General features: G+C 52.5%; 3 protein-coding genes across 5 annotated transcripts; all 3 read left to right on the forward strand.

Moving 5' to 3' along the window:
• The first annotated feature begins 277 nt into the window (after nucleotides 1-277).
• Nucleotides 278-6,839, forward strand: Ctdnep1 (CTD nuclear envelope phosphatase 1). 2 transcript variants are annotated; one of them, XM_026390689.2, is made up of 8 exons: nucleotides 278-1,082; nucleotides 3,823-3,889; nucleotides 3,986-4,104; nucleotides 4,306-4,377; nucleotides 4,934-5,050; nucleotides 5,171-5,282; nucleotides 5,809-5,893; nucleotides 6,207-6,839. In XM_026390689.2, exons 1-8 carry the CDS (start codon nucleotides 981-983, stop codon nucleotides 6,265-6,267), a joined length of 735 nt encoding a protein of 244 aa, XP_026246474.1. In that variant the 5' UTR covers nucleotides 278-980; the 3' UTR covers nucleotides 6,268-6,839. The 2 variants fall into 2 exon arrangements, with proteins under 2 accessions (XP_026246474.1, XP_026246475.1); XM_026390690.2 differs by lacking the exon at nucleotides 278-1,082 and adding an exon at nucleotides 3,120-3,245.
• A 1,105-nt stretch (nucleotides 6,840-7,944) lies between these two features.
• Gabarap (GABA type A receptor-associated protein) lies at nucleotides 7,945-9,939 on the forward strand. Its single transcript, XM_026390691.2, has 4 exons — nucleotides 7,945-8,128; nucleotides 8,692-8,770; nucleotides 8,911-9,029; nucleotides 9,433-9,939. Exons 1-4 carry the CDS (start codon nucleotides 8,039-8,041, stop codon nucleotides 9,496-9,498), a joined length of 354 nt encoding a protein of 117 aa, XP_026246476.1. The 5' UTR covers nucleotides 7,945-8,038; the 3' UTR covers nucleotides 9,499-9,939.
• Nucleotides 9,940-10,831: 892 nt separating this feature from the next.
• Phf23 (PHD finger protein 23) lies at nucleotides 10,832-15,154 on the forward strand. 2 transcript variants are annotated; one of them, XM_026390504.2, is made up of 5 exons: nucleotides 10,832-11,057; nucleotides 12,595-12,626; nucleotides 12,775-12,867; nucleotides 13,416-14,256; nucleotides 14,372-15,154. In XM_026390504.2, the coding sequence occupies exons 1-5, from the start codon at nucleotides 11,024-11,026 to the stop codon at nucleotides 14,584-14,586; spliced, it is 1,215 nt and encodes a 404-aa protein (XP_026246289.2). In that variant the 5' UTR covers nucleotides 10,832-11,023; the 3' UTR covers nucleotides 14,587-15,154. The 2 variants fall into 2 exon arrangements, with proteins under 2 accessions (XP_026246289.2, XP_026246290.2); XM_026390505.2 differs by lacking the exon at nucleotides 10,832-11,057 and adding an exon at nucleotides 12,022-12,062.
• The last annotated feature ends 517 nt before the right edge of the window (nucleotides 15,155-15,671 follow it).

Here is a 15,671-nt window from a genome sequence, read left to right on the forward strand (position 1 = left end):
GACAGTTGTCTGAGGGAAGGGGAGGGGGTGGCACATCCCTCCCTCGACGGTCAGAGCCACAGGGCAAGTGACGTCACTCCGCCCCGCCCACGCTGTTCAAGACTTTGCCCCACTCCCCGCCCCGCGGTCGCCTTCGGCGCTTGCGCAATATCGAAGTGTTGTTGGGGGCGCGCTCGGCTTTCCTTATCCCTACCCCCGTAAGACCGAGTAGGGGGAACTTTAGTCCCGGTGAAGCGAATACACGTCACCACCGGAAGTAGTGTCAGAGGGGAAGAGGAGGGGGGAAAGAGAGGAGGAGGGAGACCTCTGGGCGGTAAAATGGCGCCTGTCAGAGTGGGAAATCCAGCTGCAGAAGCTGCAGCCCCGCTCCCCAGCGGCTAAGAGACCGCCGACCTCGGGGAGGGGGAGGCCACTTCGGTCCAGCGCTCCGTGCCTTTCGTCTCCCCCTCCCCTTGCTACCCTGCTCTTTCGCTCAGCCTGCCCATTCTCTCGCCGCGGCCCTTCGCGCGCCTCTTCCCCCGCCCGCCCCTTTCCCGCGGGCAGCCCCCTAGTGCGCCTGCGCAGCGGGCCACCCTCCGCTTCCCCTCCCCTCCCCCTCCCGTCTCCCTCCCTCCCTTTTCCCTAACCCCCTCCCCCACTACCCCCTCCCCCAATTCTCCATCCCCTTCCCTCCTAGTCTCAGAGGACCCCGTCCTTGCCCGACCTGTTTCGGCCTGCAAACTTCGCGAAGCCGTCGGTGCCCCTCCCCGCCCATGTGGGCCCCCGCGGGCTGCCCACGCCTGTCCCCCAGATCCCCGTTCCGCTGGGCTTTCCCCTCGCCGGGGGTGGCTTTCTGAGCCGCCCGTTCCGTGCCCTTCTCTGCAGCCTTTTCTGCCACTCGGGGCCCCCGTTCCCCCTCCCGGCGGCGGGGGGCTGCCCCCGGGGGGCTGGCTGAGCTGGGCCGCGGGGGCCCCGGGGCCGGCGGTGCCGGGGTCATCGGGATGATGCGGACGCAGTGTCTGCTGGGGCTGCGCACGTTCGTGGCCTTCGCCGCCAAGCTCTGGAGCTTCTTCATTTACCTTTTGCGGAGGCAGATCCGCACGGTGAGCCTGGGTGGGCACTGGCGGTGGTGGGGAACTCTGTTCTTGGTGCTCTTGGGTTTTCGGAAAGTGTCAGGCCTCTGGGCCCAAGAAGGGAGTCCTGACGGGGCTTTTCTACGAGAGGATTAGGGCATCCTAAGCGGGACGTAGGGTGGTGAGGGAGACCCTTGTAAGAGAACTGAGATCTGGGGTTTTTAATGGGACTAGATAGCACAGGATTTGGCAACTCTTGGGGGCTAGAGTGGTGGGTGGGGCGCTCTTTAAGAAAGCTGGAGTTGTTGCTAAAGAAACCGAGAGGCGGGGAACACCTGTTTGCTGGCAGCCAGATCTATGGATGTGGACTTGTGAAAGACCCTCCTGTTGGAACCTCTGGGTTTGTTTGGTCTTGGAGAGAGAGGCTTATGTGTGTCAAGGGTGGGGGGTGGGTGGGTAGGAGGGCATATGTAACAAATGAGGATAGGAACTTGGGGAAAGCCCTTGGTATGAAGGAGAAACCTCTGCAGTTTCTGTTAAGGAAACTCCTCCAAAAAGGCCCTGGAAACTTACTTCATAGTGGGATTGTAGAATTATGGATTTATTGGGACTCTGGACAGAAAAAGATGCTTTTATGATGACATTCCTTAGTTGTAGGAGGGAGCACATTAAAGTTTGGGCATATGGGTTAGGAGACAGGCTGGTTAGTAGAGCTTGCATTTGAAGATGTGCTTGTTGCTCCAGAAGACCTTAGAATTGGGAGGGGGTGGGGTCAGACTGTTTGGATGTACCTAAGCATCTCTAGGTTCCCTCCTCCAAAGCTTTTCTCCAAGGTTGAAGAAGCTCCTTTGGCTAACATCACTTAGTGAATGTGCCCCTGTGTTGTCATCACCAGTTGGGCAAATACTCTGAAGGAGTGTGGGGAAAACTGAGTGAGCTGGGGTGTAGAAGTCTGTATTCTCTGGCATATTTCAATACAATTTGAAGGAATAAAATATAGTAGGGGTGGCCTGGGTCAAGAGAATTCCCAGAAAGCCCTGGGTGGGAGTGGTGATTGACTTATTGATTTTGGGGAATGGCCTGGCCTTGGGTTCTTCCTCTCCAACAGTTTATTTCTTCCAGTTCCTGATTTAGGGCTCCCACTGTTTGGGGAGGTGATGGTTGTAGGCAGGGCTATTCCCCTAAGAAAGTTAGAAGCCAAGAAAAAGTTGAGGTCAGAAAGGCTGAGACAAATGTGAAGCTAGCTCCTGGGGTTTTCTTTTATGTGTTGACTGTCATCCATTCTCTGTCTGATCTTGTCCTGAGAATTCCCTCTTCTCCCCCCAAATACACCAGTTTTAGGGGAGTAGTACTCCAGTCCATTTATTGGAAAGTTAGTTACTTCCAGAATTGCTTTTTGGGTAACACTGACCCAACAGCCTTTTGTCTTCCTTTCCAGTCTAGTTTCCTCCCCCACCCCGCTTTCTGGCAAACACTTGGAGCATTCCCTACATGCCCAGCATATGCAACCCGAGATAGGAGGGCAGGATACCGGAGCTGTTTCAGCCCTCATCACAGCCCAGGGAGAAAAGAAGGGCAGATGCCTTGGGATTAAGGGGAGAGAGGATTTTTTGGTTTGCAAACAGGGGGAGCCTGGTTCTGGTTTGGCTTGGGGCCTAGGCATAGATCAAAGAGTGTGCCTTAGAATAAAAGAGCAGAGAGAATTGCCAGGCTTTGCATGGTAGATCTGACTTGGGAAATATCCTAGAGAAGGCTTGGAGAAGGAAAGCTGGAAGTCTGAGGTGGTGACATTCCTGTTCCTTCTTCACTTCTCTCTCAAAGGCCTTACTTCATTCTGGCAGGTGGAGCTTTCCAATATTCTCTGCCTAACATGGGTACTGGGCTAAGGAGGTTGTTCAGGGGGTTGAGGTTCTCTGAAACTTGTGACTTGGCTTGTAGAGACACAAATGGACAGGTGGCTGGTTAAAATAGGTCTGGTGGCCACCAGCCAGAGGAACTTAGCTGACCTGACAACCTTTGGATTCCCTCATTCTCTATTCCCCTTAGCAAACCAAGGATCTCCTTGTCCACCAAGAGTCTGAGGCTTTTAGTTCCCAATGGAAGATGATGTTTCCACAATGAATCCTTGGAGTGAAAGTCGGGATTTCTTTGTTCAGCATACCAAACATCATGGTTAAGATGGCAGGCTCTTGGGTCAGTCTTCAGAGAACAATTCTGACTCTACCCCTTGATTGATTCTGTTAATATTAATGCCCACCCTTGCTGCAGTGTCCTAGGCAATGGGAAAGAAGCCATGATTGGGACAAAATTCATGCACTCATGCAGTTTTCATTCTAAATTGGGGAGGTAAGATGTTGAAACTTTGGAATCCTCAGTTTCTTCATCCTTAAAATAGGGATAATAACACCAGGCATGGTGGTGCAAACATGTAAACCAGCAACTTGGGAGACTGAGGCAGGAGGATTACAAGTTTGAAGCCAGCCTCAGCAACTTAGTGATATCCTGTCTCAAATAAAAACTAAAAAGGAATGGGATGTAGCTCAGTGTTAAAGTTCTCCTGGTAAAATCCCCAGTACCACCCCCCCCCAAAAAAAAAAAAGGTTTTGGGGAAGAGGGATAATAATATTATTAGAATAGTTTTAAGGATTAAGTGAAACAATCCTAAATCACGTAGTGCCCAGCATGTGATAGTCAGTTTTTGATACCTGTTATTATTACTGGGGAAGATGTCCTTGTTAAGTATTCTAATCCTTTCTCTTGTTATTTTTAGGTAATTCAATACCAAACTGTTCGATATGATATCCTCCCTTTATCTCCTGTGTCTCGGAATCGGCTAGGTGAGTATGGTGGCTGGAAAGACCCCTTGAGATGAAGCAGGACTCCACCTGTGGGCTGGAGGTCAGTTGCTGTTTTTCTTTCCCATTGTGGTTCAGCCCAGGTAAAGAGGAAGATCCTGGTGCTGGATCTGGATGAGACACTTATTCACTCCCACCATGATGGGGTCTTGAGGCCCACAGTGCGGCCTGGAACGCCTCCTGACTTTATTCTCAAGGTGTGTGGGGACGGATAGTGATGAAAGGGTTGTTTGTGTCTGTTACTCTGCCCAGTCCTGGGCTCCCTTGCCCAGAGTATCTGGTCCCTGATCCCTGGCACCTGTGTCGGCCTGGAAAGCAGGAGGTAGTGGGGGTTACAGAGATGTTGTCTAGGCCTGTGTCATGGTGTTCAGAATTTGCTCAGTCCTTCCTTTCTACAGGTGGTCATAGACAAACATCCTGTCCGTTTTTTTGTACATAAGCGGCCCCATGTGGACTTCTTCTTAGAAGTGGTGAGTATACACAAGCTAAAGGGAATTCTGTAATGAAGGAATAGTTGTAGGGCTTGGGGATTTTAGGGGATTTGGGGAAAGGGGCGAGAAGTGGGTGAGGGCAATTTTGGAGAGGGAAGGATGTATGAAGGTAAAGGAATGACTTTCAGTAGTTGAGGTTCATTTGTTATACTGATATAATTCTATTCTTCCATGGGCATCCTACTCATTTGTGTTTGTATTTTTGAATCTTAAGTTATGGAAAGCCTCACACACTGATTTTGAAGGTTTGGGGAATTTCAGAATTTCCTGTCCCCAAAGACATTTGATGTTGCTAGGAGGCCTGAAGCATTAGACTGAAAAAGAACTGTACACCAGTTTAAAAAACCCAGGGTGGAGTAGGGGGAGGTGTGTGTGTGTGTGTGTGTGAGAGAGAGAGAGAGAGAGAGCGCGAGCATGCAGGTGCATGAGATATAAAGAGAGGGAGCGCGTGCAACACACACACACACACTCACCCTGTACATCTTAATGAATCATCACCTCCTGTAACACCTCTTTTTCTTCCAATCTATTTCAGGTGAGCCAGTGGTACGAGCTGGTGGTGTTTACAGCAAGCATGGAGATTTATGGCTCTGCTGTGGCAGATAAACTGGACAATAGCAGAAGCATTCTCAAGAGGAGATACTACAGACAGGTAAGGAGCTAGAGTCCAGGTTTAAAAGTGATGCAGGCCACTAGGGAGGGATCTGGCTTTGAGGCAGTTGCCTTGATGGGGAAGTTGGGGAGGTGTACTCCATAATCCCCTGCCTTTCAGCACTGCACTTTGGAGTTGGGCAGCTACATCAAGGACCTCTCTGTGGTCCACAGTGACCTCTCCAGCATTGTGATCCTGGATAATTCACCAGGGGCTTACAGGAGCCACCCAGGTATGGGGGAAGGTGATGAGTCTGTCAGGGCCAGGACATGACTCATGGGTTATTTTTTTTTCCTCCCCACCCCACTTTGGCAGTGCTGGGGATGGAACCCAGGGTCTTGTACATGCTGGTCAACCAGCAGCAACATACTCAGCCCACTCATGAGGCATTTTGAATGGAGGGAACTAGAAGGCTGGATACCTGGGCTTTGAGGTCTGGGATTTCCTGGTCCACGTGCAAGTTCTCTATTTCAAGTGAGATACCCGCCCCCATGTGTGAATTTCACAAGTCAGATTTCCTGTACCATTTGTTTCAGGTGGGCTACAATGATAATAAAATTTAACTAGAAACTTCACACTAGTATGAATTTGGGTGATTAATGTATAATCAGGAAGATTTTTACTTAGGCTGTTGACTTGGGTGGTGGAGGTATAGTTTTTTTTTTTTTTTTTTTTTTTTTTTTAAGTAATGATTTTCAGGAAAAACTTCCAGTATCTCTTGAATCCTTTCTTCTCATCTACATTTTCACCCACTCCAGACAACGCCATCCCCATCAAATCCTGGTTCAGTGACCCCAGTGACACGGCCCTTCTCAATCTGCTCCCAATGCTGGATGCCCTCAGGTAAGGGAAGTGAGTTCTAGATAATCTGGATTTCTGAGGAAAGATAGATAGAGGTGGGGGATCCCAAGGGAATAAAAACATTTTCCGAGTTTTATTTACTTACCTTTCTTCCCTTAAGAGCTTAAATGTTTGGACAAGGTCTTCTCAATTCCAAAGCTCGTCATTCTTAGCCATAGGGTTTTGTTCAAATGACCTGTCTCATCATGTGAAAGTGGTGTTTAATTCTGCCCCGTATCCAGTGAGGTGCCTTACACTAGTGTTGTGAGATGTCAACTATAAGGTACTCCACCAATGCAAGTTATTGTCATCCCAGGTTCACCGCTGATGTTCGATCCGTGTTGAGCCGAAATCTTCACCAACATAGGCTCTGGTGACAGCTGCTGCCCCTCCACCTGAGTTGGGGTGGGGGGGAAGGGAGGGCAAGCCCTTGGGATGCCGTCAGATGCCCTGTCCAATGTGAGGACTGCCTGGGCAGGGTCTGCCCCTCCCACCCCTCTGCCCTGGGAGCCCTACACTCCATTTGGAGTCTGGATGGACACATGGGCCAGACTGTGAAGCAGCCTCACTCTAACTTCGTGTTCACACTCCATGGAAACCCCAGACTGGGACAGGTGGAGGCCTTGGAGAGCCGAAACTGTCTGGTGGAGAGGCAGGACTGGCTGGAGTGAGAGACAGACATACCGTGATCCAGGAGGCTCAAAGAGAAGCCAAGTCAGCTTTGTTGTGATTTTTTTTTAAAACTCTTGTAAAAAAACTGATCTAATTCTTCACTCCTGCTCCAAGGGCTGGGCTGTGGGTGGGAGACTGGGATTTTGGGCCACTGGATCCTCCCTAAACTTGTCCTTCCCTTTCTTTCCCTCTATTTTTCTCCCTAGATTCCCTCCAACCTGTAACTAGCTTTCTCTCTTTTTTTCCCCTTTCCTCTCTTTTAAACCATGCATTATAACTTTGAAACCAAAGCTGCCCTAGGTCCTTCTCTGGGGTTTTGGGAAATGAAGGGAGGGGACTGTGTTCACATCCACCCTGTCCCAGAGCAAGATGGAAAGAGCGATGGGGAGTAACCGGAAAGTTGGTGATGAATATGGAGATAGAGTAGTGAATAGTAGGTTTAAGCTACTTTGGCTGGAAGGGCCCAAGTGACAGAATGAGAGTGAGGCAGCTTCAGAGCAGTAGTGTATGGAATGACGAAAGGAGCTGAATCCTGGAGACTCCAAAGGGCATACAGCTGGAGAAAAACCTGGCTTCAGGGGACTGACGTGGCCTGGCTGAGCCCGCGCTGCCCCCAGGTGGATGGCACCCAGGTTCCGGGCCGGCCTTGCCCGCTCTTGCCCTGGCCCCGCCTCCCTGGCACCTCCTCCCCGTAGCCGGCTCTACTTCTTTGCACCCGCCACGTGACGCTCCGCCCTTCTCTGAGATCACATGACTTTCGTAGAAAACAAATTCTGGAGTGTTCTTCCGCCCTGGCGTGGTTCCTGCCTTTTGGAGTTCATTTCGAATCCTTGTCGGTCCGCTCATTCCTGGTCATTAATCCTTATATACATCTGTCCGAACATCTATTTCTTTCTTTTCCTCTTGTTTCTGGAGTTCGTTTCCGCCACTTGGGTACTATTTTGTTTTGGTGTCAACGGCCGCCTTCAACGTAGCAACACGTTTCGTGAATAGCTAGCCTTGTAATTGTCTCTGGTCGTCTCCTACGTTATTTCCGAAAATAACTTCTGGAGAACCAAGTCTCATACTATGATTATCATCTCTTATCCCTTTTCATTCCAAACTTAGTGGCTGGGGGAGGTGGAGAAAGGGTTTTTAGTATTTTTCACCGTAGTAAAACCCAGCAACCTTTGCTACGTTGCCTGCGTAGCCCACAAATTGATTCCAAAGAGATTACGCAGATGACGTGAGGTGGACGGACTGTGGGTGGTGCTACGCTAGCGGCGTTAGTGCGCTGTGCCACTTAGCGTATCTTAGCAGGCGGGGCAACCCCGGAAGGTCGGGGGCGGGGTTGGTGAATAGGGAAGTGGCGCAAGTTCGTGGATCGCTCCGCTGAGTCCGCCCGCGCGTCGCCGCCGTCGCCGCCGCCCCCCCATCCCGGCCCCCCCTCCCCCGGGTTCCCTCAGCCCAGCTCGGTCCAGCCCGGTTCCCGGGAGGATGAAGTTCGTGTACAAAGAGGAGCATCCGTTCGAGAAGCGCCGCTCTGAGGGCGAGAAGATCCGAAAGAAATACCCGGACCGGGTCCCGGTGAGGACAGTAGCCAGGCCAAGGGCTCAGGGTGCTGACGCCAAGCCTGGGCTTGGGTTTGAGACCAGCAGCGCCAGAATTGGGCTGCCCGTCTGTGGTGGGGCAAGAATTGAGCCCAAAACTGTTGTCCCTGAGAGGAGGGTTGAAAGGAGTGGAATAGCTGAAGAGCTGGGGGTTGAGGGGATGTCGACCGGAGAGAGAAATTTTGGCATCTGTGTGAGTGAGGCCGTGGGGTTTTGACAGTCTGGGCTTTTTATGGTCATCCTCCCAGCTAGCCGAGTTTTCGAGATTGAAGCTCAAGTCAGCCCAGACAAGTCACCCACTCCTTTGATTAAGGTACTTGTTTGTTATGACGCGCTTTTGGGGGATCGATCCTGGGTATTTAGGTGAGCCAGAGAGGTCAGGATCTCTGGACTCAGTGCTACATCGCATGTACAGAGACAAAGAAAAATGAGTCTGGGGCAGGTTTGAGTACTGGGAATATATTGTAGCTTGAGTTCCTGATCAGTGGAGCTGTCGTCTGTAGTCTTTATGTCTCTTAATTTTCATCTTTCCTTTATCAGGTGATAGTAGAAAAAGCTCCTAAAGCTCGGATAGGAGATCTGGACAAAAAGAAATACTTGGTGCCTTCTGATCTGACAGGTGGGAACCTGACCCAAGACCTAGGTTTGCTTCCTGTTGGTGGGAGTGCCATCTCTGTGGGAGGAGGCTCCATCTAGCAGCTGCTCTTTGAAAGGCATTTATGACCTTTGTGACTTTCTTGCACCTTATATCTTTGGCAGTTGGTCAGTTCTACTTCTTGATCCGGAAGCGAATACATCTCCGAGCTGAGGATGCCTTGTTTTTCTTTGTCAACAATGTCATTCCACCCACTAGTGCCACTATGGGTCAGCTATACCAGGTATGGTTCCTGGGAAGTAATAGTGGCTTTGGAAGGGAGTTCTGGGAGAGCTTGAGGGGAAGAAAGTGCTACTTTTTTGAATTAACATTAGTAGCATTAAAACCTCCTGTCTGTCTTGGGTTGGAGTTGGACAGAACAGTGGGAGTAGAGAGAAGGGAATCAACCAGTGAACTAGAGGAACTGTTATGGTGACTACCTAGTTCCCTTCCTCATTCCAAAATATCAGAAAACACAAATATTTTGCCTCAGGACTACTGCAGAGCCTACTGTCAATGAAGGAGAGTAAGGCACTGGTTTTGGGGGTCCTTAAGAAGAATGGTTCTTGAAGAATGTGTCTGGTTAGTGAATGGTTCAAGTAACTGAAACCAGTTCCCTGAACAACAGTTTCTCTTTTCATTCCCAGGAACACCACGAAGAAGACTTCTTTCTATACATTGCCTACAGTGATGAAAGTGTCTACGGTCTGTGAAGCTGCTGCCCCTGAGGTGGGGGGTCCCATTCCACAAAGAGAGAGGTGGCACCCTTTTCTTGACCTCCACCTCCTTCAGGCTCAAACACCACCTCCCTTCTTTGGGACCTGCACTTCTTAATGTTTGAGGCTCCTTCTCCAGCCCCTCTTAGCAGGAGGGGTAATGGTGGACATGACCTCTTGTACTTCTCCTTTCTCCCCTTTCCCCACCTTTCTTTGTCCTCCATCCTGACTCCACTTTAGACTTCTTGATTGTCAATCTCTGTCACCTCCAGTGATTGTTTTGGTTTCTGTTCCTTTCTAACTGCCCAGGGGGCTCAGAACCCCAACAATCCCTTCCTTTCATTACCTTCTTTTTGGGGGGTAGATGGAAGGGCCTGAAATTGTCGGGGGAAGGTAGGAGGCACATCAATAAAGAGGAAACCACCAAGCTGAACTGAATTTTGCTTTGTGTTGCTCTCTCGGGCTTTTCTTTTCAGTGTTTCCAAGACCTTGTGGGCTTCAGCGGTGGGGTAAGAGGAGGGAATGGGTATTATTTGGAGGAACAGATATATTTTTTGGTTTATTCTGTTGATGTTGGGCATTTCCCTGTCAGCATAAAAAGGATGCGTTTGTTGTCAATGGTGAAACACTAGTTTCATGTACGGGTTTCTTGGATTCTAAATACTCTTTTTTTCATTGTTGGTTCCTGTGAAGAAAGTTTGAAAGTATCTGCTTTAGATAAACATATCCAATTTTGTTATTCCAGATTATTCATGTGTGGGAGGTGGTGCAAGTACTGTTGTCCTCAGTTGCCTGTCACAAATTTTGTGTCAGCCTGTATGATTCCGTGGAGTAGAATCCGAGGGAGGGAGAAAACTGGGAGGGGGGGGAAACACAAAACATTATTACCAAGAGAACTTCATTTCCCAACAATCATTTCTCCGCCCTGCCGGAAGTGGGGCGGTCTTTCGGGGGAGAAAGAAGGTGCAGAATGAGGCAGTATGGTGGCCGAGAGTTCTAATCCCTTCTTCCTCTTAATTTTTGGTCCCGCCTAGCCTACATTTCCCAGCGGCCTCTGCGTGTTCTTCCGGTCTATGCACTAACACCCGAGCTCCCCGCCACTCCCCGGGGATGGGGAGAGGCTTATTGCGCTTGCGCCAGCCCGTGGCTTGCTGGGACCTGAAGTTCCAGAGGCTTATATGGTCCCCTTTCCGCTGTCCCCGGATGGACTACAAGCTCCTTGGTGCATTGCGCGTCGGCGCCGACGGAGGGGGGTCGGGGGGAAAGGAGGGAGGGAGGAGGGAGAAGAGAGGAGGAGGAGGGAGCAGGCGGCCGGCGGCGCTGGGGGAGGGGGCCCGGTCCGGGAGTGCGGGAGGCAGTGGTAAAGGGAGGTGGCGGCAGCAGCTAGCGGACTGGAGTCTCAACGGAGCCGAAGCGGACACTTCTGTGGAGCGAGGCAGTAGGAGTACCGAGCACCAGAGGCGGCACCGGGATCCCCGGCTGAGGGGAGGGGGGCGCCGGACCGGGAGGAGGGGAGGGGGCGATGCTGGAAGCCATGGCGGAGCCCAGTCCCGAAGGTGAGCTCTCGACCGGCACGGAGCTGGCGGCGGGCGGGCGAGGGATCAATTGGCAAACTTGGAGGTCGAGCCCCAGAGCTCAGCGGGGGAGTGCGGGGAAGGGGTCGGGGGCCTGGCCCTGGAGCTGGGAAAGCGACGAGTTATAGACCCTGGAGAAAGGAGTGGGAGACTGGGTTGGGGTACTTGGAGATGAGACCCCGTGTATGGTTTCTTTTTCGCGGTGGGGGAGCGGCAGGGGATAGGAGCTGGAAACCCTGAGCTTCGGGGGTTAGGGGCCGAAAGGGCCTTGTACTGGTTGGGGCCGTGGAGCAGGGAGGTTGGGGAAATCAGGGGCCAGGAGAGTTGTTGAGGAGGGAGGATGTATAAGAGGACAGAGTGAGGGGCTCGGTAATTGGTTGAGGTGGGGGAGTTTGTGGCGGTGGTGCCGGAGCTCCTCGTAGTTGCCGCCAGAGATAGCCCTGTGATTGTTAGAGGAGTGGGCAGGTAGTTGTGGGGAGAAGTGGGGTCTGGGTATTGTTTGTGGTAGAGAGACTTGTGCCGGGGGCTAGTTGTGGGGCGAGAGTGCCCGAGAGCGAGGCGAACTGGGTAGTTGTAGGAGGCGGTGGGGCAGGGTTGGGGGTTAAGACCGGCGACTGGCGGGGGGAGGTTGGTCGGCGAGGGTTAGAGCCTGGGAGTTGCGAAGGGTGAGGGGAGCTTCCGTGGAAAGAGTAGCTGGTTTGGGGGGCTGGAGTTTAGGGATCTGTAGCCTAGTGACTTGGTGAGTACGGGGGCGGAGGGGGGGCGGCGGCCGGCGAAGCTCGGAACAGGGCCCGGGGGCCCGGCGGGGAGCCCGAGGAGCTCGAGACGGGGAGGGGCCAAAGCCCCGGATGGGGGCGGAGGGACGGCGAAAATTGTGGGGAGCCTTGTGCGTGTGGGGGGGCAGGTGGGGCCGCGTCCGGGTTCGAGCTCTCTGGTCTGTCCCAGACACTAAGTAGCGTTGGATGTGTGTGCCCGCGTATGTTTGGGGTGAGGGTGAGGGGCGCGCCCGGCCTCGTGCTCGAGGAGAAGGGGCCGGAGGGCGGAGAGCGGTTCAGCGTGGTCATCCAGGACCCTGGGTGCCGGCGGGCAGTATGTGCGGTCTTGGAGGGCCCGGGGCGGTGGAGCGCGGCGATGTAGGAACTCCGGGCTCTGAGCGCGTGTGAAGGACGGGGGCGGGCGGTGGCCGGGGCTTGGCCCCGGGAGCGGTGTGGCGGGGTGGGGCGCTGAGATCCGAGTAGACTGAAGAAGCCGTGAGTGGGGGGGGGCGGGGCGCCGGGCCTCCGGTTGGGGGGAGGGGAGCGCTATAGCGAGGCCGAGAGGGCGCCGCGCCCAGACTCCGCCCCTCTTGGGGCGGAAGGGGGAGCAGGGGCGGGTCCAACACAGCTGGGGGCCTGCTGGTCTGGCTAGGGACCTAGAGGAGAGGAAGGGGTTCACTTGGGACCTCCATGCGTTAGAGGTGGAGACTGTTTTACACAGACTGTTTCCTAGTACCTTGACTCAGCTTTTATTACTTCCACAGATCCACCTCCGACACTTAAACCAGAGACTCAGGTGAGATGTCCCTTATCTTTACAGGCTGGTATCATTACCTACCAACAGTACCCTTCCTCTTTTTCTAGATTTCTCACTTTAGGGATTGTGCCTTTGGGAATGCTCCTCCAGTCTGGCTTCCATGTGATCCTTGTTTCCTTCCTTTCAGCCACCAGAGAAACGCCGGAGAACAATTGAGGATTTCAACAAATTCTGCAGTTTTGTTTTGGCCTATGCTGGTTACATTCCCCCCAGCAAAGAGGTAGGGACAGGAGAACAGCTACCTTGAGGTGGGATTGTGTTATTTTATAGGAGGAACCTACCTGAAATGATATATAAACCTGGGTAAATTTGAAGTTCAGGGCTGTGATAAGAAAGCTGGTGTGTGGGAGGGGGGATAATAGAGAAAACTGGCTTGAGCAGCAGTGATAGAGGGGATCTGGAGGCATTGGTCAAGATTTTGGAGTGGTATTGGGTTACTTGGATGGAAGTGTTTCTGGATACATTTTAGGGAGCTGAAAATGGTAACAAATGAGGCTGTACAGAAACAGTTCAAGAAATGTTGCTTTGGTCTGCAGGGGTGCAGTGTTCCATAGACCCTGGGCAGGTGTGGGAAGATGCTGAGAACTTGAGGGCAGAGGTAACATGAAAGTGATCAGTAGGAGATGCTGATAGGAATTGGGATAAGAATAAATTTTCAGTACAGTGAGACTTGGTGGTTGGTGTCTCTGGTTGTCAGGCTAGGTTTGTGAAGCAGCTGATGAGATAGATACTGGGTTCCTGCTGACCCTGCTCTCCCTTGTTTTTAAGGAAAGTGATTGGCCAGCCTCTGGCTCCAGCTCCCCATTGCGCGGTGAGAGTGCTGCAGACAGTGATGGCTGGGACTCAGCCCCCTCTGATCTTCGAACCATTCAGACCTTTGTTAAGAAAGCAAAGTCATCTAAGAGAAGGGCGGCTCAAGCAGGTCCTACTCAGCCTGGACCCCCAAGGTCCACCTTCTCACGTCTGCAGGCTCCTGACAGTGCCACCCTGCTTGAGAAAATGAAGCTCAAGGACTCTCTCTTTGATTTGGATGGGCCCAAAGTGGCATCTCCACTGTCCCCCACATCCCTGACACATACCTCCCGGTCCCCTGCTGCTCTCACCCCAGTGCCCCTTTCCCAGGGAGATCTCTCCCAGCCTCGAAAGAAGGACAGAAAGAACCGAAAATTGGGGCCAGGAGGTGGGGCTGGCTTTGGGGTGCTTCGGCGGCCTCGGCCAAGTCCTGGGGATGGGGAAAAGAGGTCTCGAATTAAGAAGAGCAAGAAGCGGAAGTTGAAAAAGGCTGAGCGGGGGGATAGACTCCCACCTCCTGGCCCTCCCAGGGCACCCCCCAGTGATACAGACTCTGAAGAGGAGGAGGAGGAGGAGGAAGAAGAAGAAGAGGAAGAGGAAGAGATGGCAGCAGTGGTAGGGGGTGAAACCCCAGCCCCTGTACTCCCAACACCCCCTGAGGCTCCTAGGCCTCCTGCCTCAGTGCACCCTGAAGGAGCCCCTCCCACTGACAGTGAAGGCAAGGAGGTGGGCAGCACTGAAACAAGCCAAGATGGAGATGCCAGCTCCAGTGAAGGCGAAATGCGGGTCATGGATGAGGACATCATGGTAGAATCAGGTGAGGGGTTTGGGGCTGCTCTCTGAACAATGAGGATGGTGGGATTAGGGTGGAGGGCTTTGGTGATAGATCCAAGAGCTCAGGCAAAACATCAAATGAACCTTCTTTTCCCCAGGTGATGACTCATGGGATCTGATCACGTGTTACTGCCGAAAGCCCTTTGCAGGGCGGCCCATGATTGAGTGCAGCCTGTGTGGGACATGGATTCACCTCTCCTGTGCTAAGATTAAGAAGACCAATGTCCCTGACTTCTTTTATTGTCAGAAATGCAAGGAACTGCGGCCAGAGGCCCGGCGATTAGGGGGGCTTCCCAAATCTGGAGAGCCCTGACATTTCTAGGCTGGAACTTGAAAATGACAACATAACTTGGGAACTGAGCCTCAGAGTCCTCAGTCTGTTCCCCTGGAGCTTGGATACTGTCCTTATTTCAGGGCAGGAATCCCCAAAGGAGACTTGTTTGGAATGGAAATGAGTGGCTTCCGATCCTACCCTATCCTTCCTCCCCATTCTATGGACTTGAAATTGGACATATTGTAGTTGGGGGAAGGAAGCTATCCGGGCCTATAGACACAAAATGTCTCTCCCTTGGACCTCTCACCCCTCACTTTTTGGGTCAGGGTTCAAATTGGGATGAAATGGGACAGTTGTCTATAAAACTAGTGTAAATATAGCACTCCCTTCCATCATCTTTTCTTCACTCCCCATTTATTTTCTTCCACACCGGTTATATTATTAATTTTGGACTTCCCCCTTTGAGCATGGCAGCTCAGAGGTGGAGTACCAGAGCCTGGCTGAGTGAGGAAGGAAAGCAGAAAGGTGATGTTTCTCACCTCTTTTGTTTTTAATAATATTGGCCAGCTGTTTGTACAGACAGCCTGCGTGTTGTAAATAAAGCAGAGTGGGCTCTTGTGTTTATAGCCCTCACTCAGTGTCCTGTTTGGGAGGGAGGCTTGGGAAAAGCTGGCAGAAGACTGGCTGGACCTGGGGCTGAAATCCCATTCTCCAATCTGAAAGTGGGCCGCCTCTGGGCTTTACCTATTCCAGATACTCCTGGAGGAGCCGACCCTGAAACCTCAATTGGCTTGCCCCTCCCCACTTCAGGTTATACCCTACCCCAAACAATCCCCACTCTCAGTGGTGTTCTCAGGAGTGCTTAGCGCTCCCTCGGTGGGAGGAGGACTGCGCCGTGGGAGCCCGTTGCCTGCTCCCTGAGCGGAGACCAGTTTCAGCCAAGGTGCTCTCCGACCTCCTGTGGGGGCACATTTGGGGGCGGGGCCGTTTTGTACCCAGAGGCGGTTGCCTAAGGCTGCGGGTCACGTGGCGGCGGCCCTAGGAGGAGTGGGAGTCACGTGATCAACGAGGCCCCACGTGACGGGGCGGTGCGAAGTAGGCGGGCTTGTGTCACGTGGCATGAG

This window comes from Urocitellus parryii, chromosome 7, assembly GCF_045843805.1.
Source record: "Urocitellus parryii isolate mUroPar1 chromosome 7, mUroPar1.hap1, whole genome shotgun sequence".
Lineage (NCBI taxonomy): Eukaryota > Metazoa > Chordata > Mammalia > Rodentia > Sciuridae > Urocitellus > Urocitellus parryii.

Coding starts and splice junctions, on each gene's coding strand:
- Ctdnep1 (XM_026390689.2), top strand. CDS start 981: ATGATGCGGACGCAGTGTCTGCTGGGGCTGCGCACGTTCGTGGCCTTC. Junction 4,105..4,305: donor CTCCTGACTTTATTCTCAAG/GTGTGTGGGGAC, acceptor TCCTTTCTACAG/GTGGTCATAGACAAACATCC. Junction 5,894..6,206: donor CCAATGCTGGATGCCCTCAG/GTAAGGGAAGTG, acceptor TTGTCATCCCAG/GTTCACCGCTGATGTTCGAT.
- Gabarap (XM_026390691.2), top strand. CDS start 8,039: ATGAAGTTCGTGTACAAAGAGGAGCATCCGTTCGAGAAGCGCCGCTCT. Junction 8,771..8,910: donor GGTGCCTTCTGATCTGACAG/GTGGGAACCTGA, acceptor TATCTTTGGCAG/TTGGTCAGTTCTACTTCTTG. Junction 9,030..9,432: donor CTATGGGTCAGCTATACCAG/GTATGGTTCCTG, acceptor TTTCATTCCCAG/GAACACCACGAAGAAGACTT.
- Phf23 (XM_026390504.2), top strand. CDS start 11,024: ATGCTGGAAGCCATGGCGGAGCCCAGTCCCGAAG. Junction 12,627..12,774: donor CACTTAAACCAGAGACTCAG/GTGAGATGTCCC, acceptor CCTTCCTTTCAG/CCACCAGAGAAACGCCGGAG. Junction 12,868..13,415: donor ACATTCCCCCCAGCAAAGAG/GTAGGGACAGGA, acceptor CTTGTTTTTAAG/GAAAGTGATTGGCCAGCCTC.